This window comes from Mobula birostris, chromosome 6 (assembly GCF_030028105.1).
Source record: "Mobula birostris isolate sMobBir1 chromosome 6, sMobBir1.hap1, whole genome shotgun sequence".
Classification (NCBI taxonomy): Eukaryota; Metazoa; Chordata; class Chondrichthyes; order Myliobatiformes; family Myliobatidae; genus Mobula; species Mobula birostris.
The window spans coordinates 121,502,690-121,526,872 of NC_092375.1; the positions used below are offsets into that span (position 1 = coordinate 121,502,690).

Sequence of the window (24,183 nt, forward strand, 5' to 3'; positions counted from 1 at the left end):
AAGGACAAATGAGTGAAGTAAGGTTGGTGTACATTGTTTGGGGAGAGATAGCAAGAGTTTCAAAGCTGGGTTATTTTAATAGGTACTTTATGTTATCCTGTATTGTAAAGTTGTTGGAGTCTTGGAATTGTTACACAACAGGATGGACCTTCACTGTTGCGTTCACCAAGTGTTCTGAAAGAGTTGTTTTGTGTTTGAAGGTAAAAACTACTTCTTATCATTTAGACTGGGTTGACACACTCTGCCCTTGAGAGTCACTGTCAGTGGTGTCCAAAAGCTTGTTTACCTGGATCTGTATTCTGGCACTGCTTAAAAAATAGTTCTGATGTTCCATTGAGGTGCATATAGATCTCCTAGAGGATTATATGAATGTTGTGTAAGCAGAAGGGATTAGTTGAGTTAGTTACTAGTTTAATTAGTTTGATGAGTCATCATGGGCCAAAGACCCTGCTCCTCTGCCAGACTGAAATATCAGTTAGTTGTGGATGTTCTCTGCATGGAGTTTAGCAAAGCCTTTGACATGCTCCCTCAGGACAGGCTCGTCTGGAAGGTTAAATTACAAGGGTTCCAGGGGATATTGTGGATTAGGTTCATTATTAACTCAGTGCTGGGAAGCAGGGGTTGATGGTCAAGGGTAGTTTCTCAGACTGGAGGCCTGTGTTTAATAGTTTGCCACAAGGTTTAATGCTGGGATCTTGTAGTTTATAATTTATATGAATGATTTGGATGTACAAGGCATGGTTTGTGAGTATGCAGATGATACTAAAAAGATGGTGTTTTAGACAGTTGAAGGTGATGACAAATTAAAGTGGAATGTTAATCGTAGAGCAAGAGTAATACAACATGGAAACAGGTCTTTCGGCCCAGCTAGTCCATACTGACAGCAGCATCCTCGCTGCTGGTCCCACTTGCCTGCGTTCAGTCCATAACCTTCCCTCCCCTCCCCTCCATGCCTCTTAAGTTTTCTATTTGTACCTGCCTCTCTTACCTCCCCTGGTAGCTTATTTCATGTACTCCGTAAGGAAGTCTGAGAATCACGGAGCACCTCAGCACACAGGAGGGCCCTTCAGCCCAACTGGCCTGTGCTAGACTGTTTACCTCACAGGCCTCTCCCCTCGTCTTTTATCTTTGCTCCCTGCTTTTGGACTCCCTAAACCTGGGATAGAGACGATGACTGTCCACCTTATCATGTTTTATAAACTATTAAGTCCCAACTCACTTGATTGTGCTCAAAGGAATAAAGACCTGGCGTGGTCAACGTCTCCCTGTAACCTAGGCCCTTCAGCTCTGGCAGCATACTCTTCTGCACTTTCTCCAGCATGACAATGTCTTTCCTATAACAGGGTGACCAGAACTGCACACAGTTCTCCAAGTGTGGTCTCATCAATGACATCAAACACAATCTTCCTAAACCAATAACACACAAACAGTTATACTTCTTCTTGTCAATACTGAGTACACCATTTAAACGATCACAGTCCAAGTTCAAAAAATTATGTGAATTTCTGGGATAATGCCTTCAACAAAAGCCATTTGGAGTCAGGGGTTCCAATCAGTGAGTTGGGATTGCAGATGTGGATTGTAGAGGTCCCCTGCCCTATAAAAATGACGCAGAAAGTCAGGTTACTGACAGAGCCCGCTCTTCTCGAGAAAGATCTGTTTATGTGCACCGTGTCGATCAAACAACTGTCAGATGGCCTTAGCAGAAGAATTGTAGAGATACTTGAAGCTATAAAAGGCTACAAAAGCATTTCTAAAGACCTGAGTGTTCATTAGTCAATAGTAAGAGAAAATGTCACCAAATAGAGGAAATTCAGTACTATTGCTACTCTCCCTAGGCATGGGTGTCCTGCAGAGATCACACCAAGAGCACAATGTGCAGTGCTGAAGGAGTAAAAAAAATAACCCAAGGGTAATAGCAAAAGACCTGCAGAAATCTCTAGAGCTTGCTGCAGTCTCTGTTCATGTGTGCATGAAAGACAGTGAACAAGAATGGTGTTCGTGGAAGGACACCATGGGGGAAACCTCTGCTCTCCAGGATTGTACTTGTCTATTATTGTGACTTAGATGAAGATCAGACCACATTTTATGAGTAATCTGGGTCATTGCAAAGGGTTCACAAACCTTTTCTTGTAACAGTACATAACTGCAACATAATGACCTTACTGCTAAATTTAATGCCCTGACTGATGATGGCCAGCATGCTAAATGCCTTCTTCATCACCCTGTCTACCTGCTCAGCTGAGTGACTTTTACTCCCAGGTCCTGCTGTTCTACTCTTGTCAGTGCCCTGCTATTCACTGTATAGGTCCTATCCTTGTTTGACTGCCCAAAATTCATCGTCTCACGCTTACCATTTGCCATTCCTTAGTCCACCTCCATAACTCATCAAGATCTCTTTACAATTGATTGCAAGCTGCTTCACTATCAACAAGATCCACAAATTTAGTATCATTTGCAAACTTGCTAATTGTGCCATGTACATTCATATCCAAATTATTTACATAAATATTGAATAACAGAGGTCCCAATTTTGACACCTGGGCCTCCATTTAGAGAATCAACCCTCACCATCACCTCTCCAATCTATCACCAAGCCAACACTGAAACTACCTCGCTAGCTCCCCAGGATCCCATGTGACCTAACTTTCAAGTCAGCTTGCCAAGCGGGACCTTGTCAAAGGCTTTACTAACATCCATGTAGACAATATCCACTACTCTACCTTCATCTATCCCCTTAGTTACCTCTTTTAAAAAAATCTCCAAAAGATTAATCAGACATACCCTCTGACACACAAAACTACGCTGACAATTCCTGATCGGCCTCAACTATCCAAGTGATTTTATACCTTGTTCCTCAGAAGCCCCTCCGGTAACTTCCCTAAAACTCAAATCAAGCTGACTGGCCTGTCCTTGCTACCCTTCTTGAACAATGGAACAAGGTTAGCCACCCTGAAGTCTTGTGGAACTTTGCCGCTGACTAATAACAAAGCAAATATCTCTATAAGGGTCTCTCTCGACCCACTGCCCTCCACTGTCTCTGCAGCAGTCCCAACCTCACCATCAAATCTGTAGACAAGTGGGGTGCAGTCTGGTGGACTGACTCTACCTTGCTGAGGCCAGACAGCAACTCTCAGACCTCCTCTTATATACCCCTTGCACAGGAGCCCATGAAGGAACATCAGGCCATTGTCTCCCACACATCACCTACCTCGTCAACTCTGGAGAACTCCCATCCACTACCACCAACTTCATAGTTCCTGCACCCGACACTGTTTTGATCTACCCAAGATTTACAAACTTAACTGGTCAGGTAGGCCAGTTGTTTCTGCCTGCTCCTGCCCCACTGAACTCATGTCCGCATACCTCAACTCTATTTTGTCTCCCTTGATTTAGTCCCTTCCTACCTAATCAGTGACACTTCACATGCTCTCCATCAGTTCAATCACTGTAGGTTTTCTGACCCTGATTACTTATTTTCACTCTGCACTTTCATTCCTCATCACGAAAGTCTTAAAGCTGTTTGCTTCTTTCTGAACAACTGACTCACCACCACCCTCCTCTGTCTGGTGGAATTGGTTCTTACTCTCAGCAATTTCTCTTTTTGCTCCTCCCACTTTCTCCAAACGGAAATGTAGCTGTGAATACTCATGTGGGCTCTAGCCATTCCTGCTTTTGTCAGCTACGTGGAATGGCCCATGTTCCAAGCCTACACTAGTACCCAACTCTTTCTCAGCTCTATTGACCACTGCATTTCCAACTCTTTCTCCACCGTATTGACCACTACATTGGTGCTGATTCCTGATCTCAGTGTTGAACATGTCAATTTCATCAACTTTGACTCCAGCTTCTACCCTCCTTCAAATTTAATTGATCCATCCTTGATGCCTCCCTTTTCCCCTTTTTTCTATCTCTCGCTCCTTAAGACACAAACTATCCACTGACATCTTTTTACAAACCCACTGACTTTCACTGTTCCCTTGACTATACCACTTTCAACCCTGTCAGCTGTAAAAATACTATTCCCTTCTTTCAGTTCCTCTGTTATGGTGCTCTTGGAAAGGCTTCTCTATAATGGTGAGACCCGATGCAGATTGGAGACCACTTTGCTGAGTACCTTTGCTCTGTCCATTGCAAAAGGCAGGATCACCACCCATTTCATTTCGACTTCCCATTGCCTAACTGACATGTTGATCCTTGGCTTCCCCTACTACCAGGATGAGGTCACTCTCAGGTTGCAGGAGCAGCATCTTATATTCCGTCTGGGTAGCCTGCAACCTGATGACCTGACCATTGCTTTTTCTAATTGCTGGTAATTTATTCCTTCCCCCATCTCTTATCCTTTCCCCATCTCTTATCCTTTCCCCATCTCTTATCCTTTCCCCATTCTGGTTCCCTCTTACCTCTTCTCTTTTCCTTCCCCATCTTCAGGAGCTGCCCATCACCTCCCTCTGGTTCCCCTCCTCCTCCTCTTTCCTATTGGATTCCTCTTCCTTTGGACCTTTACCTGTTTCACCTATCACCTCACAGTTTCTTACTTCATCACAGCTCCCCACCCACCCACCTTCTCCCTCACCTGGTCTCACCTTTTACCTACCAACTTGTACATGTCCTCTCTCTCTCCACCTTCTTCTGACTTGTGCCCTCTTCCTTTCCACTCCTGATGAAGGGTCTTGGCCCAAAACATTGACTGTCAATTTCCTCCATAGATGCTGCCCGACCTGCTGAGTTATCCACCAAATTCCTGTGCTTGGATAAATAGTGGGGAGTACTCCTGGTTCTCTGACCACCATTTATTTTTGCTCAACCAGCACCAGAATCAGGCCAGCCTGCTATTTATGTTATTGCTGTTGGTGGGACCTCGATGTGTTCATGTTGGTCACCATACTTACCTACAAAGTTATTGTAATTCAGCAGTATTTCAGTGACTATAAGGAGCATTGAGACTAGGAAGTGAAAGGGACTCCCTCCATACAAGTTCTGTTGTTTGTAATCCTATTGGCAATCTACTCTTGGGCTGATATGCCTGCCACTCTGCTTCAGATGTTGGAGGTATACGGGGCGAAATCAGAAACTTGACATATTGTGCTTGCTGCATGATATTACAATGTGGTCCCAAAACCATTGGCAAACTAAAGATTAGGAATTTCAAATCCCATAATGGTAGGTAGCAGCTTTGATTCAGTACATCTAATATCCAGTGGAATATTAACTAAGGACGGATTTGCAAAAACTTCCAGATCCTTTTTAAAAAAAAAAATTGGATCACAGATTTGATTTAAGAAAAAACTTGTTTCCCAGCCTGTGACTCAAGGCCCATACTATGCAGTTAACTCCTAGCCTGCTAAGTTGTCAGGGCAACTGGAAAATATTAGACATATCTATATCCAGAGATCCAAATTTAAGCGCAATACAAGAGCATTATTAGTAATTTTGTAAAGTTAACAGCAGTCTTAATAATGAGTGCCGGGACTCATGTAGTAACATTTACTATGAATTGCAGGGATGTCATTCAGTTTATTAAAAGTTCAGTTGGAAATTCCAAACGTTAGTGGCATTGCTTGAGATTCGGGTTTTTGTTTTTCCTGCAGAGACAATGGACAAGGTTGTTCAACAACTCGGTTATATTTTAGCTTGAGTAATAACTATTGTGTTTCACCAGATTGTGACGAAGCCGAAATTCTGCTATGAAACAGTAGACCTGTTCACCTGGCATCAAGAGTTACTGGAAAAACTGTCTAATGAATGTCAAGGAATGTAGGAGGGAAAGTTGGCAGTTGGATTAGGTACTGGGTTGTTCATATTCATTTTCAAGCTATGTGGGACTGTATAGGGTGCTTCCTGAGTGAATTGCAAACAAGCTCAAGATATCCAAGCACCATTGTACTGTACAACCAGTACCGTTTGGGTGTTGGCCCAGAGCACAATGCCGCGCTTCTTCAGCAAGTAATAGGACATCTGTTTGAGAGTCCACTGGATGGCTGATGAAGAACAAAAAAAATCCGATGTTACAGGGAAACAGGGGGAGCTCTTTACTCTGCATTCGATCCATGTTGTACCTTCCTGGCCAGGGTGTCACAGTTACGTACAGTTTAGCTTTGTACCTAACATGTAGTCCCTGCCCCAAGTACCTTGACAAAAGCCTTCTGAAAACCCAAATAAACAACGTCCACCTGCTCTGGTTCATTTCCACCAAGGCCTCACCCATCTCCAACTCCAAAGGGCCTTCCCCAGTATCATCTCTTGAGATCCCACTGCCTGTATCAAGAACCCACCCCTCACACTGAACACCCTCCCCTGCCCTCCACTATCCCACTCCCTCGTCAAACTCGCCCCCCACTATCCCACTCCCTTGCCGAACCCTCCTCACACTATCCCACTCCCTCACCGAACCCTCCTCAGTGAACCCTCCCCACACTATCCCACTCCCTCACTGAACCCTCCTCACACTATTCCCCTCCCTCGCGGAACCCTCCTCACACTATTCCCCTCCCTCGCTGAACCCTCCCAACACTACCCCACTCCCTGCACTGAGACCCTCCCCCCCACTACCCTGGGTTTGGAGAAAGAGGTCTGGCGTCTTGAATGCTGATGAAGAGTCGTGACCAGAACCTTCAACTCGATTTCCATCCATAGATGCTGCCTGACCCACTGAGTTCCTCCACCTCCTTTGTGTGTTCCTCCAAAGGGTAGACCTTGCCTGACCTATCATAGTTTGTCGTTGCTTAGCCTCCTCACGAAAGCCTTCCTCATCAAAGCTTCTGCATTTGAGCTTCAATGGAACCCTTCTCAAAATGGTCACTCCAAAATGTTCAAGCAGTGGCCGAAGATTCACCAGGTTAATTCCTGCAAGGGGTTGAATGTGTGAAGAGTCAAACAGATTGGTGTTCAGCAGATTGTGATGATCCTGACAGTGGAGACTGAAAGGTTCTTTCTCCCACTGGGTTTATCTAGAGAGGCGTGGTCCCACAACAGTTGATCTCAGACTGAGGTGACGGGTGATTGCAGAGGACAGTGAATCTCTGGAGATTTTTATGTAGACTACATAGTCATGGTAAAGGTTGACATAGTTTTAAACTAGAAGGGGCAGTATGGTAACTGCTGGCTCAATGTTTTACAACATCAGTGATCACCAATTGGGGTTCAGTTGCCACCACCATCTTAACAAGTTTTTATGTTCTTCCTGTGACCATGTTTGTTTCCTCCAGGTGCTCCAGTTTCGTCCTACGTTCCAAAGATGTCCAGATTTGTAAGGGTTAGTAAGTTATGGGCATGCTGTGTTGGCACCAGAAGCGTGGCAACACTTGTGGGCTGCCCCTAGTACAGTTCTCAGACTGTATTGGTTGTGAATGCAAAATGGCACATTTCACTCGATGTTTCAGTGGACATCGACAAATAAAGCTAGTATTTAATATTTAAACCACAAGGTGGTTGAAGTTTATGGAGAGAGGGAGCAGGGAAGTGGTGTGGATGGGAGGCCATGATCTTATTGACTAGCAGAGTGGGCTCGACGGACAGTGGCTCTCTTAAAGAAGTGGCATCTTATTCACTGCACTAATGAAGGTGAAGGGATTCCAAGGATATATTTGGGGTAGACAGTGCAACCTGATTTTTCAGGGGTGAAGTGAATTAATGGTTCTAATACAGCTTGTGGGAGCTTAAAATCTCTTCTACATAGGGCACATGGTACTTGGTCAGATGTTGACTTTAAATCTGAAATGGATAGATCTTTGTTAACCAAACATGTTGTGGAATGTGCAGCAAAGATATGCAAGTGGAATCAGATTATTCTGCATGCCGGAGGCCTCCTCCAAGTCAGTGTTCCTGGGCCTTTATGTTTTTTTACCTCAGGGAACTGTACCTCATATGTCGCCAGATACAACAAAAAATTTACCTACTCGGTTTCTGCACCAAGCAGCCAAACCCTATAGGCCAGGAACATTTCCAGCCCACAATCTGGCATGAAAAGTCGGTGGAGTCACAGATAACAAAAAACTCATCTATAGATACAGATCAGCATAAAAGGCTTAGCTAGAGGATGACTTCCTCTTGTGGGGGAGTCTAGGACAAGAGAGCATAGCCTCAGAATACAAGGACGGCCCTTTAGAGGAGGAATTTCGTTAGCCAGAGGGTGGTGAATCTGTGGAATTCATTGTCACGGACAGCTGTGGAGGCCAAGTTATTGGGTATGTTTAAAGCAGAGGTCAATAGGTTCTTTATTAGTTCATGGATCAAATGTTACAGAGAGAAGAATGGGGCTGAGAGGGATAATAAATCAGCCATGCAGGCATGGCAGAGGGGATTCGATGGGCCAAATGGCCTAAATTTGCTCCTATGTCTAATGGTCTAGCATAAAAGGTTGGAAGGAGAGGTGGCAGGTGGAATTTAAACTAGACAATTGTGAGGTCAGATACTTTGGGATAAAAATCTGGTAGGACTTGTAGTATAAATGTCAGGGGTCATAGGAGTGTTGATGTATAGAGATGCACATCTGTAGCTCCCTGAAAGTGTAACACAGGTAGATAGGGTAGTGAAAAAGGCATCTAGTGTGTTTGCCCTCACAGGCTGAGGCATTGAGTATATGGATTGGGACATTATGCATGGGAGCACACACAGAGTTTTGTGTCCCAGCACAACAATAAGGCTGTGTTAGTAATAGCAAAGGTGCAGAAGAGATTCACCAGGAATTTGCAGATTGGAGTGATGTGGTTATAAGGAGGATTGGATAGGCTTTGTTTGTTCTCACTGAATGGAGGAAGCTGAGGGGTGACATTATGGAGGTTTATAAAATTACAAAGGATGCATAGCTGGAGATGGGTTACATAGGATACATAAGCTGCAGGTTTGCAACAAGGGGGAGAAATTTAAAGGAGATCTGAGGGCTAAGTTTTTTTCCATAGAGGTAATTGGCAATTAGCTTATTACCGTGAGCTACAGCAGAGCTTTTGTTTATATGCTAGCCAGAGAGATCATTCCATACATAAGTATGTTAAAATGATACAAATGGGGTTTTAAAAAAAGCAGAATGCAAAATATTGTTTCGGTTACAGAGAATCTGCAATGTAGTCAGACATATAAAACATGAAAGTGATGGTTATAAGACTATAAGATATAGCAGCAGGATTAGGCTATTCAGCCCATCAAGTCTGCTCCCTGTGGTTTATTTATTTTCCCTCTCAACTCTATTTTCCTGCCTTCTCCCCATAACCTTCAACACCCTTAGTAATCAGGAATCTATCAACCTTCACTTTAAATATGCCCAGTGATTTGGCCTCTGCAGTCATTTGTGTGAATGAATTCCACAGATTCACCACCTTCTGGCTAAAGAATTTCCTCACCTCTGTTCTTAAGGAACATACTTCTATTCTGAGATTGTTCCCTCTGGTCCTAGACTCTCCCACTACGGAAAATTTCATCTCCCCGTTCACTCTGTCTAGACTGTTCACTCTATCTAGCATGTTTCAATGAGATTCCCTCAAGCGAGCCATCAAATACATTTCCTACATTAACCATTTCATTCCTGGGATCATTCTTGTGAACCTCTTCTGGACCCTCTCCAATGCTAGCATATCCTTTTTTAGATAAGGGGCCCATACCTCCTTATAATACTCCATGTGGTCTGACCAATGCCGTATAAAGCCTCAGCAATACATCCTTGCTTTTATATTCTAGTCCCCCTGAACTGAATGATAATATTGTAATTGTCTTCTCCATCTAGAGCCAGCTGCCAGATGAATTGATAGAGGCATTGTGGTTGGCGAAGACAAGCTGAGCTGAAAGGGCTGTATGATTCCTGTGATTCCAACTGCAAGGCTGTCTCTTACTGATCAGTCGCCAAGGCTGGAATTGAATGAGGCAGAGATGGATTTGAGTTGTGGTAAACCAACAGAAGTTATATTTCCCCCTCGTTCTTCCTTTTCTCCCTATGTTACTTGCCACATCCTTTGTGTCTGTGCAGGCTTTATTCTTATTTTTTGTGACCTATGGTATAGCTATCAGATCAAAAGTTGCCTTGGGTACGTTTCTTGTTATACCTTTACAGCATTCAAGCTGTGGTTATGACTTGTGCATCAAGTAACTCAGATCAGATACTCAGTGCCATAGGGATGCGTAAGAGCATTTTGTTAACAGTTTCAAATCCTGTTCAAACCTTTAGCAGATTTAAGCTTGGGGTAGGAGAAATCAACATTCAATAAATATAGTGTTGTTTGTATTACCCAAGCTATTATGTGAACTGAGGGGAGAGCGTCTCCTACCATTTGAAAGGCACTAATTATTTCTGTGTAATTGGACTCTGTAGAAACTGGAAGACTGGCTGCATCTTATGTTCTATCAGTACTCCATTTCCTCCTTTTGCTTTAAGCTGCCATTCAAACCCAGATAGCTTACTGTGCCCAACTTAGAGCTGCCACTTAGTATATAAATGATTTCTAGTTTCAGGCACAATGTTGACTTTCCCCTCTACCTCCTTTCTCCACCACTGAGCATCCACCTCGATCTTAGTCCATATAAAATCAATCAGCACTTTTTTCAACAGGATATGGATCATGATTTCATCTCCATTCAACACCTTCTCAAATGATCAAGAGAGATTACCTTCTGCCTGAACTACCACTCATCCCTCAATCACTAGAAAAGATTTAGGACCATCATTCACAAATAAATTTGATAATAAAAAACTCGAGGGAACCTGTCAGAATGGCTTGAACCACGTTCTCCTGACAATTTTATCTCAGTTTAAAATAATTTGTGTGACATTTGGGAACTTTATTTTTGGGTTCCATTGATCTCAGGATGTTGCTAAAGTTTAATTTAATCATATAGCCTTTTCACTGTAGTAGAACCATGGCAGTTTATTTTCTCCTTTCTGGAGCATCGCAGGCTGAGGGGGGACCTGATTGAAATGTATAGCATTATGAGAGGCAAAGATAGACAGCCAGAAGTCTATTTTCCAGGGTGGAAATGTTAAATACTAGAGGGTGAAGGTTCAGGGTGGGGGGGGGGAATTTAAAGGGTAAGGTGAGAATGGTAGGTGACTAGAACAGGCTGCCCGGGGAGATGGTGGAAGAAATTATTCCTCATGTGTGTTCTAAATGGAGGTCCCTCTAGTCTGATGCTGTGCCCTCTGGCCCTAGACCCCCCCCCCACTAAAGGAAACATCCTCTCCATATTTATTCTATCCAGACCTTTCAATATTTAATTGGTTTCAATGAGATTCTCCCCCCCCCCCCTTCTTCTAGCCGTCAGCAAGTAGAGGCCCAGAGCAATCAAATGCTTCTCATATGTTAATCCTTTTATTCCTGGAACCACTCCAATGCCAGAATTGACACTGTGTACGGCAGTCATGTTGTGTACTCCAATTGGCATTGTGATTTTCTGCTCATCTCTCTACTTCTTTCTGCACTTCTCCTACAAAAAGCTGAAGGTCACATCAGGTATGATCAACTGACTCTTCTGAACGTCGGAAAGATGGCTTTCAGTCATAATCTGCCACCTTTCTACCACTGGTGTGGCTCATGGCCAAGTGGTTAGGGCGTTGGACTAGCGATCTGAAGGCTGTGGGTTTGAGCCTCGGCCGGGGCAGTGTGTGTGTCCTTGAGCAAGGTACTTAACCACACATTGCTACAGTCCACCCAGCTGAGAATGGGTACCGGCAAATGCTGGGGGTTAACCTCACAATAGACTGGCGTCCTATCCGGGGGTGGGGGGAGTCTCGTACTCTCAGTCGCTTCACGCCATGGAAACCGGCATTAGCACTGGCCTGATGGGTCACAAGGCTCGTGACAGACTTTAATTTCTACCACTGGGACCCCTGATCACAAGAACTATGGGAGGTTCATTCACCACACTGGAGGCGAGGAAGAAGAGCCAGCATCTTGGTTAGGTTAAGACGGCACGCAAATCGGCCTCCGCTCCCTAGCATACTCCTGGCCAATGTACAGTCCCTGGACAACAAGCTCTGTGAGCTGACAGTCAGAATCTCCCTCCAACAGGAAACAAAGCACTGCAACATTTTATGCTTTACTGAAACCTGGTTGTCGGAGGAAAGACCAAGCCATCGAACCCATCAGGTTCTCTGTGTTCTGAGCAGACAGGTCTAAAGACCTCTCTGGGTAAAGTAAAGGTGGGGGAGAATATACCATAGTGAACAGTGCTTGGTGTGACACAAGTAGTGCGCACACCCTCAAATCTTTTTGCTCCTCGGATCTGGAGTACCTTATGCTGCTAGGTCGACCTTCCTGGCTACCTAGAGAATTCACGTCTGTTATTATTACAGCTGTGTACATCCCACCACAGGCTGATACCAACTTGGCTCACAATGAACTTTGTGAAACCATCAATATCCATGAACCCACACACCCAGAGGCCACTTTCATCTTTGCCGGAGACTTTAACCGAATGTCGATGACTAGAGCTTACCCATCAGTTCTGCCACCACATCGAGGTGAGCACACCAGGAGGAAGCATACTCTCCTTCCGCAATGCCTACAAAGCACTTCTCTGCCCTCCATTTGGAAAGTCTGATCATTCCCCCATCTTGCTCCTACCACCTATGGGCAGAAATTGAAACAGGAAGTGGCCATAATGAAAACTATCCATGCTGGTCCAACCAATCAGACGCAATGTTACCAAAGTGCTTTGATAGTGTCACCTGGGAGGTAACTCGAGCTGAAAACTTCTCTGAATACACGGAGGTGGTCGCAAGCTTCATTTGGAAGTGCATTGTTCCTCAAAAATTGGTCTGGGTCTACCCAAACCAGAAGCCTTGGATAAATAGTTCAGTGTGTGTTGCTGTCAGAGCGAGAGATAAAGCCTTCGTCTCCAGAGACCAACAGGAGCTCAACAGTTGCCACTATGATTTATACAGGGCCATCAAGGTGGCAAAACAGCAACACGGACAAAATCCAGTCACAACTCTGTGACAAATGACTCCTTCATCCAAATGATGGACATACAACATGAAAAGAAGCAGTCCCAACACCAACCCCTGTGGCATACTGCTAGTCACCGGCAGCCAACGGGAATAGGCCATCTTCATTCCCACTTTGCCTCCTTCCAGTCAGTCAATCTTCTATCCTTTCCAGTACCTTTCTAGAGATCTGTTTTTACTTTGATGTGGAAGAGTCCTTTTCTGTTGATCACTGTCAAAAAAGACGAATTAAATCTACTGTGATTCAATGTTGTAAAATGAGGAAACATGAAAACTTCTGGGGGGGGGGGGGGATACTTTTTGTAGGCACTGTATATATCACCATATATAGGTCCACAATCCCTTATCCGAAATTCTGAAATCCAAAAAGCTCCGAAAACCAAAGTATTTTTCGTGGAGTGTGGAAGCTTGTTTGGTGCGCCAACAGCTGACGTCCCTCAGGTGTGACCTGGCAGCACTAGCAGAGGCCGGCAGACGTCAGTTGTGGCTCAGCGCTCGTACTGGTTACACGTGTATTTGCTGTTCGCTGATATTTTGTGTTCACTGTTGACTTTGTGTTTAATTTCACCGTGAAAATGTCAAAAAGAGCTGCAGATACCCCTATGGGTAACAATGAGAAAAAGAGAAGGAAGCATCTATCATTATCAATAACGCAGAAAGTGGAAATATTCCAATAAGTCATTCACCATGTGTTTGATTCGGTTCGTTTGAAGCTGTATATTTTTATGTTTTATTGAATGTTTTTGTTGGAAATAAAATGTACTAGTATATTTATGGTCTATAATTATCCCACTATTTCATTTATCAGTATATGACTCTATAAATAAACTGTAATAGTATTTGTAAAAGAGCATGGATCGGGAAAACCCGGAAGTTCTCTCTCCAGCACTCGTTGTTTGGGCATGTACAGGCTTTTTTTCTTGTCATTATTCCCTAAACAATAGAGTATAACAACTACTTACATAGTATTTACATTGTATTCAGTATTATAAGTAATCTAGAGCTGATTTAAAGTATACGGGAGGACGTGCGTAGGTCCGGAGCTCCCCCGGGTCCTAAAGTCCACCTGCACTGAGACAGGTTAATTATCAATATAATTATCAATTTTCTGAAATCCAAAAATCTTCTGAATTCCGAAATGCAACTGGCCCTAAGGATTTTGGATAAGGAATTGTGGACCTGAGATTCATTTACTTGCAGGCATTCACAGTAGAACAAAGAAATACAATAAAATCAAGGAAAAGTTACAAGACCAAGAAACAGCCAATGTGCAAAAGAAGACAAACATTACATATAAAATAAATGAATAATATCGAAAAGTTCTTGAAAGTTAGTCCATGGGTTGTGGAATCAGTTCAGTATTGTGGTGAGTGTCAATAATCCATGCTAGTTCAGGGTTTGACGGTTGAAGGATAATAGCTGTTCCTGCATCTAGTGGTATGGAATCTAAGGCTTTTGTGTTCCTTCCTGATGGCAGCAATGAGAAGAGAGCATTTTGATTTTTTTTTTTATCCCCACTGGTTGTTAAATAATCTTAAACTTAGAGAGGTCACTCACCAGCAAAGACAATATAGATCTTCCATCGAGAGGACATGAAGCTCCAGATTTTTAATAGTGAATTCCAGGAGTGGCAGGTGCACTGGACTGAATGCCCCTCGCCATTTTCGCTGCAACATTTCAATAGTGGCTGGACCTTAAAATAATTGCTAGAATTGCTTTAGCTGATGGAACTGTGAAATACCCTATCAATTGAAAACTATACTTTTATTTCTTGAGTACAGTGTTTATAGTTTGTGAGCCAGTGGTTAATTTACTTAATTTTGAGCGAAGTTAGACCACTATTACTCTCTGACCTTGCTCTGTAATGTCAGGCCTCTCAGTGTTTAACAGAAATTTACCATCTGCAGTGAGTATCCCACTGAGTGAGCGCTGTTTTGTGAGTTGTTATGTGTGACCTGTGCCCTCTGTATTGCAGTACCCAGGGACCCACTGGAAGGCGTGCTGGAGAGTGACGATCTGGAGAAGCACGAGCTGACGTTTTTGAATGACCTGCTGAACCCAAATCCCAATGCAGCTAGTGACTTTGGCCACGAGTGGCAGAGCACAATCGATAGCTCGGGTCTTAGTCCGGGCCCCACGTTGGAAGGTGCTGACCTCAAACCAGCTGAGGCCCCGGCGGGTTTCCTGCCATCCCAGCTGTTTGACCTCAGCCACAACACGGCAGGAGCTTTCATTGGTGAGTCAGCCTGTGCTTTCCCATCCCCTCTACACATAAATGTGCTCAGCAGTCATATCACTCTGCAAAGGGGAAGCCAACTGTAGTAGTTCCAGAAACACAAAGTTCACTGGCAGAAAGTAACTCTGTGTGTGTGTATATTGTTGTTGTTTGCTGCAACTTATTTTGTATAAGTGTTGTGTAATTACCATTAGCTTTCTTCATTATTCTCTACAAACTGTCTGTTATCACTGATTCAACTGAAAATCAGTTCCAACCTTCTGTTATCAGCAAGCCTTTACCTAATTGACTCACCAATTACTGCCCCTAACCTTTAACCCCCAGGCAGTCTCCTGTCCTGTCTATTCTGTTGAGCAAATCTCAGAGAAGCCAGCATTTGATATCTGTCCTGGTTTCCAAAGTTCTTTGAGCTCAGTGTGTGAGACTGAGGTCACAAGGGGGCCTGACAGGGGAGGAGTGCCGTCAGTGAACTGGTTGAGGTGCTTCAGTACCACAAGTTATGCTCATTTATTTCTGATTCCAACAAATTTGCACTGGGGGCATTTGAACCAGTGATTACTGGGTTGTTGGTCCACTAATTTAACCAGAAGGTTACTACAGCCGAAGGAAATCCACAACTTCAGCATGTTCACCTCACAGAGATGGTGCTCCATTATCCCTGCTCATTTATCTGATCTGATCCAATAAGTTGAGTGGATGACAGAAGGGGGTGTGTGTATGTTCATCACACAACACTGAGCATTTGTCAGTAACTGTGTATAATGTGAGTATGCTTGACATTATGGTATACTCCCCAGACTGTGCTCCTGTAGGAGACAGGTGCCCAACAGAAGTGCCCAACTCGTAATGCCTTTCACTGTAATTGGGCAAGGTTATGGAGAACCTCACACAACAACACATATATGTACGTGGTTGTCCAGTTGGGTTCATTAGCAATCAAACTGTGGATCTTAATTAATCTTATTCTGACTCCTTAGAACATAAGACTATAAGACATAGAAGCTGAATTAGGTCATTTGGTCCATCGAGTCTGCTCCACCATTCCATCATGACTAATTTATTATCCCTCTCAACCCCATTGTCCTCCTTTGTTCCTGTAATCTTTGACCCCCCTACTAATCAACAACCTATCAATCTCCGCTTTAAATATATCCAATGGCTTGGTCTCCACAGCCACCTGTGGCAAAGAATTCCACATATTCACCATACTCTGGTTAAAGAAGTTTCTCCTCATCTCTGTTCTAAAGAGATGTCCTTGTATTCTGAAGCTGTGCCTCTGATCCTAATCTCCCCACTATAGGAAACATCCTCTCCTAGACAACTCTATCTACGCCTTTCAATAGTCAGTGAGAGTTCCCCCTCATTCTTCTAAACACTGAAACTTCTAAGCTTAGCTCAAAGATACTGAGATGACTCTCAGAATCCCTGAAGTTGCTTGATTAAGACAAACTAAATCTGACAGGGATCTAGTGCATGCTGTGAAGTAGGTTCCCCTTGTATCAATCTCCAGTGTGGTCTCCAGTATATGGTCTTAGTAAGGGAGAATAAACTAGATACTGTTCAAATCAATCATGAAACATCAGATATAGAATCCCATCTAAAAGTCTGTTGGTTGGGTAAGTGTATGATGTGGAGCTGAGCAACACTTCTGTTGCCGACGTATGGTCATTACTATAGTGCATCCTATCTCACACAATGGAGGCCAGTTTACTGATTGTACTTTTCTATTTTTAAGGTTGGACTGATCTAACAAAACCACAGCCAATGCCACTTCCTGTCCCACAGCAGCCAGAGCCAAAAGCACCAGTACAGCCATCCCAGAACCTACCAAAGGTTCCACCCAAAGGTTAGTGCGAGACACTGATGGCAGTGCTATAATCTAAATGATCAGATAGCGAGTTTCACATCCACCAACATTTCACTAGGCAAGATCAGCAGAATCTGTCCTCAGAAGAAGTCTCACCTTTGTACCCCTGCACACACACCCCGTGTCTCCAAGATTAGCAGAATCTCCCACTGTACTGTGGGCATGACCAGAAAGAAAAGGATTTCACACAAAGAGAATTTAATATTTGCATTACACTGCAGAGGACTGCCAAAGACATGAAATAATTGTCATTAGAGACATTGATAGCTGATTTCTGCCGTGAATAACAGCCATGTACACGCAGTGGCCATTTTATTACGTATGCGAGCAGAACCCAGTTGGTTTTCTGCTGCTGTGTCCCATCCACTTTAAGTTCAGAGATGGTCTTCTGCATACCACCGTTGAAAGGCATGTTTATCGGAGTTACTGACACCTTTCTGTCAGCTTGATCCAGAGCCACTCACTGGATGTTTTATTGTTTCACATCATTCTCTCTGAATTCTAGAGACTGTTACATGTTAAAATCCCAGGAGATCAGCAGTTACTCGAACCACCCCATCTGACACCAACAATCATTCCACAATCAAAGTCACTTAGATCACATTTCTTCCCCATTCTGATGTTTGGTCTGAACACGTGAACTTCTTGCCCACGTCTGCATGCTTCTGTGCTTCAAGTTGCCACATGATTAGCTGACTAGTTATTTGCATTAATGAGTAGGTGTACCTAATAAAGAGGCCACTGAGTGCAGATGAAGAAAGGGTCATGTTGTGATCTGAAATCACTTGTCTCCAGAGTCAGTTACTGATGGAATGTGAAGGACATCAGTCTGAACCAAAATCTTCATTGTTGTGTGAGCCCTGGGATTAGCACATATATGCTTGTGTTATGGTGAACTGGCTTCCCAAAACTGTGTTTACATTATCTGGAGTTAGAGACCACATCTTGGAGGAGGAGATGGCTGGTGTATATCAGCACACCTAGAATGGAGAGGTATGAGTTAGCACCTTTGGTTGGAAGTGAACAAAGTACTTCTAAGTGCTGGAATACACCAGTTAACTCTGTCCTTTGAACACATGGTTAGGATTGCTCTGACAAATGATTTAGATGCCAAAGCCTGATGGCAATGATATACTAGATCTCACTTAGCACTAGTGCAAGATTAGGGAGCTCAGAACCTGCATGTACTGTGCCCAGAGGGTATTAAGCACATGGGTAGAATTTGCTGCATTGTCTGGTACTGCTTTTGCTGGATTTGTAGTGCAGAGGCTGTCCAACCAGACACTGTCTATGGAACCAGGGGTCTTCAACTAAGGCAGCATCTGGAGGAAGAGGTACAGTTGACGTTTTGGGCCGAGACCCTTCTCTCGGCCCGAAACATCGACTGTACCTCTTCCTAGAGATGCTGCCTGGCCTGTTGCGTTCACCAGCAACTTTTGTATGTATTGCTTGAAATTCCAGCATCTGCAGATTTCCTCGTGTTTGCGTCTTCAACTAAACTGGTATTAATAAGTCAAATCTTTTCTCTCCCCGCAGCTGCCAAGAGCAACATGCAGGACAAATCAGCCTGGTTTAACCTGTTTGCAGATCTGGATCCTCTCTCTAACCCTGATGCTATAGGTCGAACGGATGAAGAGCTGCTTAATGCTTGAAACTGGAGGGGAACAAAGGAAGGAGCTACATTATACTGTATTCAATTGTCTCACTGCTGCAATTAATTTATGTTTACCAAAACACTAAGACCGTTAAGTAAAATTAAAAAATGAGGGTCAGGGTATGATAAATCTGCTAAACACTTGGGATGCAGTGCTGGTGATGCTAATTTCCTGCTTAGTTTCACGTATTGCCAGTGCTGCTGCAACCCCAGATCGTTTTCATGTTTCCCAGGCCGTTCCTCAGGGTACTGGGTACACTACAGGTCCTGGGCTGTGTGAGAGGGCTACATTTGTATAGTGACCCACAAACAGTCCAGGCCCTTCTACAGGGTGTGTTGGAGCATTTGGAAATCAGCTGCATTCTTCTCAAACTGTGCATTAAAGTACTACTGTAAAATATTTATAACATGGGATTTCTCTGAGTAAAATGGTCATTTTAAAAGAATGAATATGGGGTTGTTCTTTGGATGTACAATTAAGAGCTTTCTCTGAGATTTGCCTTTGACATGTGGACTGCTAATTTTAAAACACTGCAATTTATATTGTTATACCTGAATGCCTCAAGAAGGTATTCCCTTTGGCACTGGATACAAGCAGCCTTTCAACATTTTCTCCCTGTAGCTACATCAAGGCAGTTACTCTAACTCCCATCAGTTGGAATGGTGGCCTAACTTTAGTTACTTTCTGCTTGTAATTTTGGAGATCAGTTAGTTATTCCTCACAACTAACCTCAGTGTTGATATTGTGCCTGGTTAGGTGCGACTTTACAACTAGCCCAGATCTACTGCAGAAGAAGTAAGATCCAAGATGCATCTGTGGGAACAGTCACCATGTACACCGCTTTGGGAGGTGGGAGATAAATATTAGAACTTTCTCTGAGGTAGAGTGGCATGTGAACTGTTTGTTAACCTAGGGCTGACATTCCTGTTAAAAATTTGGGATGTGCAATACACATTAAGTTCTTCAACACTGACTGAACTGTCAAAGATACCTTGTAAAGGCAAAGGTACAGAGCTGCTGTATGGCAGTCCCAGGCTCTGGCATGTGTTGGATCATCAGCAATGGCTGAGTATTGACACATGAAGCTGTCACTGGGTTAATTTGGTACTGTAAACTCTTCTGTGGAATATATACTTACATGAAGATAAAATCCTTTTATCATACAAAAAAGCAGCACTGTATTTATCCAAAAAAAAGCTAAAACTATTAAATCCCATGCTACATTACAACTATTAAATGGCAAAAATTTTGTTCCATGGATTGAACTGCACTCGTGTGCTTATAAAGGAAACCTGTTAGCTCATCAAAGACTGAAGGTAAATCCTGGCTTTATACACAGAATACAGCAACAGCAAGTTAAAACCTGCAATAACCATTATTGGATTAGACTGATTACCTGGTCCTTGATTAGGTTTTAGGGTTGGGTGAGAGAGCACAGTTCTCTCCAGAAAATGTGCCTTGGGGCCTGGATAAAGATGTACATTTGATTGCAACTTGCTTAGTACCACAATCTGATCTTGTTTGCATCCAGTAAAACTTTCCTGTCTACAATTGATAGAACACAAAGGACATTTTCTGCATAAATGCCTCAAGTAAAAGCCTAAATAGCATGTGCATATAAATCACATCATAATTTTGGTGGCATGTAATACATCTGCTTCAAGCTGCTATCACAGAAATTGAGATTCAGCTAGATCAGAGTACCTAGTTACAAGGAATTACACACATAATCCCTGAATAAACCTCACCTTAACTCTCAATACTAAAGAAGCCCTCATTTCCTTATTGGCATCCATTAAGGATTTGTTTCTTCGTGGGCTCTTTTTTTAATATAAAAACTGTTCTTTAGCAAGAATATAGTGTACTTCAATTAACAAAGCAGTTCGGCTTTGCATAACAAACTCTTAGCAAATATAGTTGAGCAAGAGAGCTTTCTTAATCACCGTAAAGATGTCTAATTGTAGAGATGAATATATTACAGATCCTACTTGTTTCATTGGGTAAATGTACAAAGGGCTTGTGCAGTCCTGCACATCACATTCCAAATATGTTTTACTATGTCCAGTCCCAGATGTAAATGCAAACTGACGTGCATTATTCCATGAGTGTCTAGGCTGTTTCTCACTCAGCAGTTCTTTACCTTCGCCTATATGTCACCATTAGCCTAGAATTGGAAATGGTCCTCAGTACAACTGTAAGGCTCCCCTGCCACCTATACCATGGTACCTTCCCGTCTCACAGTAAGTAGCAGCTACCTGAACAATGCAACAATGCCTACAGTTAACAGGATTGGTAAGAACTGGCAAATAAATGCTCATGCTATTTTTCATCTATTATGCACTAATAGTAATTCAGTAGATTAGTGGAGAAAAGTAATCATCTGTCATTTCTAATGCACGTTAAATTTAAGTCTAATGGCAATTAAAACTCCAATACTAGAAATTCCCACTATAGACTCCCAAATTTTCTAAATATATTGTAATTTCACTGAAGGGATCTGACTGTAGGTTCAACATTTTTTTTCTAAAAAGTAGCATTTGAGCTCTTTGTACTGAATGGATATCTGGAAATTGCCTCTTCTATTAAAACCAGTTTCTCAACATGTGGCTAATGATTTTATTGATCTGTTTGAACTTACCTTTGTAACCTTATAGAGTCGAGCAGGAGAGTGTAACATTGACATTTTATCTCAGTTATCCAATATCATGAAAGGCAGTTCTTCAGTCATAATTTTTTTTAAACAATGAAGATCCATCTGCTGCTAGAAATCAGCACCTTAAAAAAATAATCAAAATCATACCCAAAGTACTGGAATACTTGATGTGCACCTTTAAGCCATGAGAACAGTGTGGTCTAATAGCGCATCAATCTCCATTACAATACACCATTTTGTTCCTCTCCAAACACTTTATAGCCTCCCTGTAAACTACACTTGCAATGTAGGAGAATAAGAAGTGATTTGTAGAAATGTTTAAAATTATGAGGCACAGATAGGGGAGTCCAAATCTAGAGCCATAGATTTGGGATGAGGGGAAAGATTTAAAAGGGGACTGAGGGCAACTTCACATAGGTGGTGAGTATATGGAATGATTTGCCAGAAAGAGTGAGGCAGGTACAATGGTATCATTTAAGAAGCATTTGAGTACTGTAGGTACATGAGGGGAAGGGCTGCGTCATGTGCAAATATAGCAAGGACACAGGCCCTTTGGCCAATTGGTCCATGCCAACCAGAGCATCCACCTTGCTAGCCCCAGTTGCCCATGTTTAGCTCATAACCCTCCAAACCCCTGTCCTCCATGAACTTATCCAAAAGCCTCTTAAATGTTGCAATTGTACCCAGGTCAACCACTTCCTCTAGCAGCTCATTCCGGATACTTACTACCTTCTGTGGAAAGGAGTTGCCTTTCAAGTCTCTTTTAAATCTCTACCTTCTTGTATCAGTGCCCCACACACAAAATGCTGGAGGAACTCAGCAGTCCAGGCAGCATCTAAGGAAAAAAGTACAGTGGACGTTTTGGGCCGAAAGCCTTCAGCAGGATTGGAGAAAAAAAAGCTGAGAGAGAAATGCCAGGCGAGGGGTGAAACTTGGAGGGGGAGCGATGAAGTAAAGAGCTGGAAAGAGGATTGCTGAAAGAGACAGAAGGCCAGGGAAGAAGGGGAAAAGGGGGAGAAGCACTAGAGGGAGGTGATTGGTGGGCAAAGAGATAACATGAGAGAGGGAAGGGGAGTGAGAAATGGTGAAGTGGGGGGGGGGGGGAGTTGGAGGCATAACCGGAAGTTTGAGAAATCAATGTTCATGTCATCAGGTTGGAGGCTACCCAAACGGAATACAAGTTGTTCCTCCAACCCAAGCATGGCCTCATCACCACAGTGGAAGAAGCTATGGATGGACATATCAGAATGGGAATTGGAATTAAAAAGGGTGGCCACTGAGAGATCCCGCTTGTTCTGGCAGACTTCAGAATTTCAGGTTCCCTGGCCCCTATCATCTTATTTTTACTATGCAAGACCAGTCCCTATAGACCTCTGTCCCCCACCAGGAAGGCCTCAAAGCACTCCATTTCTTTCTGGACACCAGATCCAACCAGTTCCCCTCCACCACCATTCTCCTCCGCCTAGCAGAATGTCCTCACTCTAAATAATTTTTCCTTTGGGTCCTCCTACTTCCTTCAAACAAAAGGTGTAGCAATGGGCACTTGCAAGGCTCCTAGCTGTGCCTGTCTGTTTGTTGTCTACGTGGAACAGTCTATGTTGCAAACCTACACCGGTGAGCGTCCTGCACTTTTCCTACGCTATATCGACGACTGCACTGGTGCTGAACTCGTCGATTTCATCCACTTTGCCTCCAACTTCCACTCGGCCCTCAAATTCACCTGGTCCATTTCTAACACTTCCCTTTATTGATCTCACTGTCTCTATCTCCAGAGACAGCTTACTGATGGATGTCTATTATAAACCACAGACTATCCCTCGTCCCATCCTGCTACTTGTAAAAACTCCATCCCCTTCTCTCAATTCCTCCACCTCCGCTACATCTGCTCTCAGGATGAGGTTTTTCATTCTAGAAGGAAGGAGGTGTCCTTTTTCAAAAGAAGAGGCTTCCCTTCCTCCACCATCAATGCTGCCCTCAACCGCAACTCTCTTCCATTTCATGCACATCTGCTCTTACCCCATCCTCCCACTATGCTATCAGGGATAGGGCTCCTCTTGTCCTCACCTAGCAGCATGTCCAGCACATAATTCTCCGAAACTTCAGCCACCTCCAACTGGATCCCACTACCAAATAACTTTCCCTCTCTCCACTTTCTGCTTTCCACAGGAATTGCTCCCTACGTGTCTCCCTTATTCATTCGTCCCTCCCCAATGATATCCCTCCTGGCATTTATCCTCGCAAGTGGAACAAGTGCTTCACCTGCCCCTACACTTCAGTCCTTCCAGGTGAGGCAACACCTCACCTGTGAGTCTCGGGGTCATATACTGTGTTCGGTACTCCCAGTGTGGTCTCTTGTATATTGGTGAGACCCGAAGTAGATTGGGAGACCGCTTCTCCGAGCATCTATGCTCTGTCCGCGAGAAGAAGTGGGACCTCCCAGCGGCCATCCATTTGGGCCCGAAACGTGGACTGTACTTTTTCCCATAGATGCTGCCTGGCCCGCTGAGTTCCTCCAGCATTGTGTGTGTGTGTGTGTGTGTGTGTGTTGTTGGATTTTCTCTTGTTTGTATTTGTGCCCTCTAGTATTGGCCTCCACAGCCCTGGGGAAAAGACGATGACCGCCCACCTTATCCATACCCCTCATGATTTTATGAACTTCTATGAGGTTACCACTCATTCTATACTCCAAGGAATAAAAATCCACGTGGCCAATCCCATCCTCTCTCTAATAACTCAGACCCTTTAGACGAGGTAGCACCATTGTAAATCTCTTCTGCACACTTATCAGGAATTCTCTACAATTTATTGTAATCTGCCTCACTATCAACAAGACCTCCTAAT

At 43.5% G+C, this 24,183-nt stretch overlaps 1 protein-coding gene across 6 annotated transcripts in view; it reads left to right on the plus strand.

Moving 5' to 3' along the window:
* The window catches only part of ical1 (islet cell autoantigen 1-like), a 128,820-nt gene extending 107,544 nt beyond the window's left edge, over positions 1–21,276 (plus strand). For 4 of the 6 annotated variants that reach the window (XM_072261198.1, XM_072261199.1, XM_072261200.1 and 1 more), the window contains exons 12-14: positions 14,907–15,167; positions 16,903–17,013; positions 18,571–21,276. In XM_072261198.1, the coding sequence (XP_072117299.1) occupies positions 14,907–15,167; positions 16,903–17,013; positions 18,571–18,686 (488 nt within the window). In that variant the 3' untranslated portion in view covers positions 18,687–21,276. Of the gene's footprint in view, positions 1–5,662; positions 5,787–9,718; positions 10,331–14,906; positions 15,168–16,902; positions 17,014–18,570 lie in introns of those variants that run through there. The other 2 variants (XR_011886402.1, XR_011886403.1) reach the window with 2 other exon arrangements.
* The last annotated feature ends 2,907 nt before the right edge of the window (positions 21,277–24,183 follow it).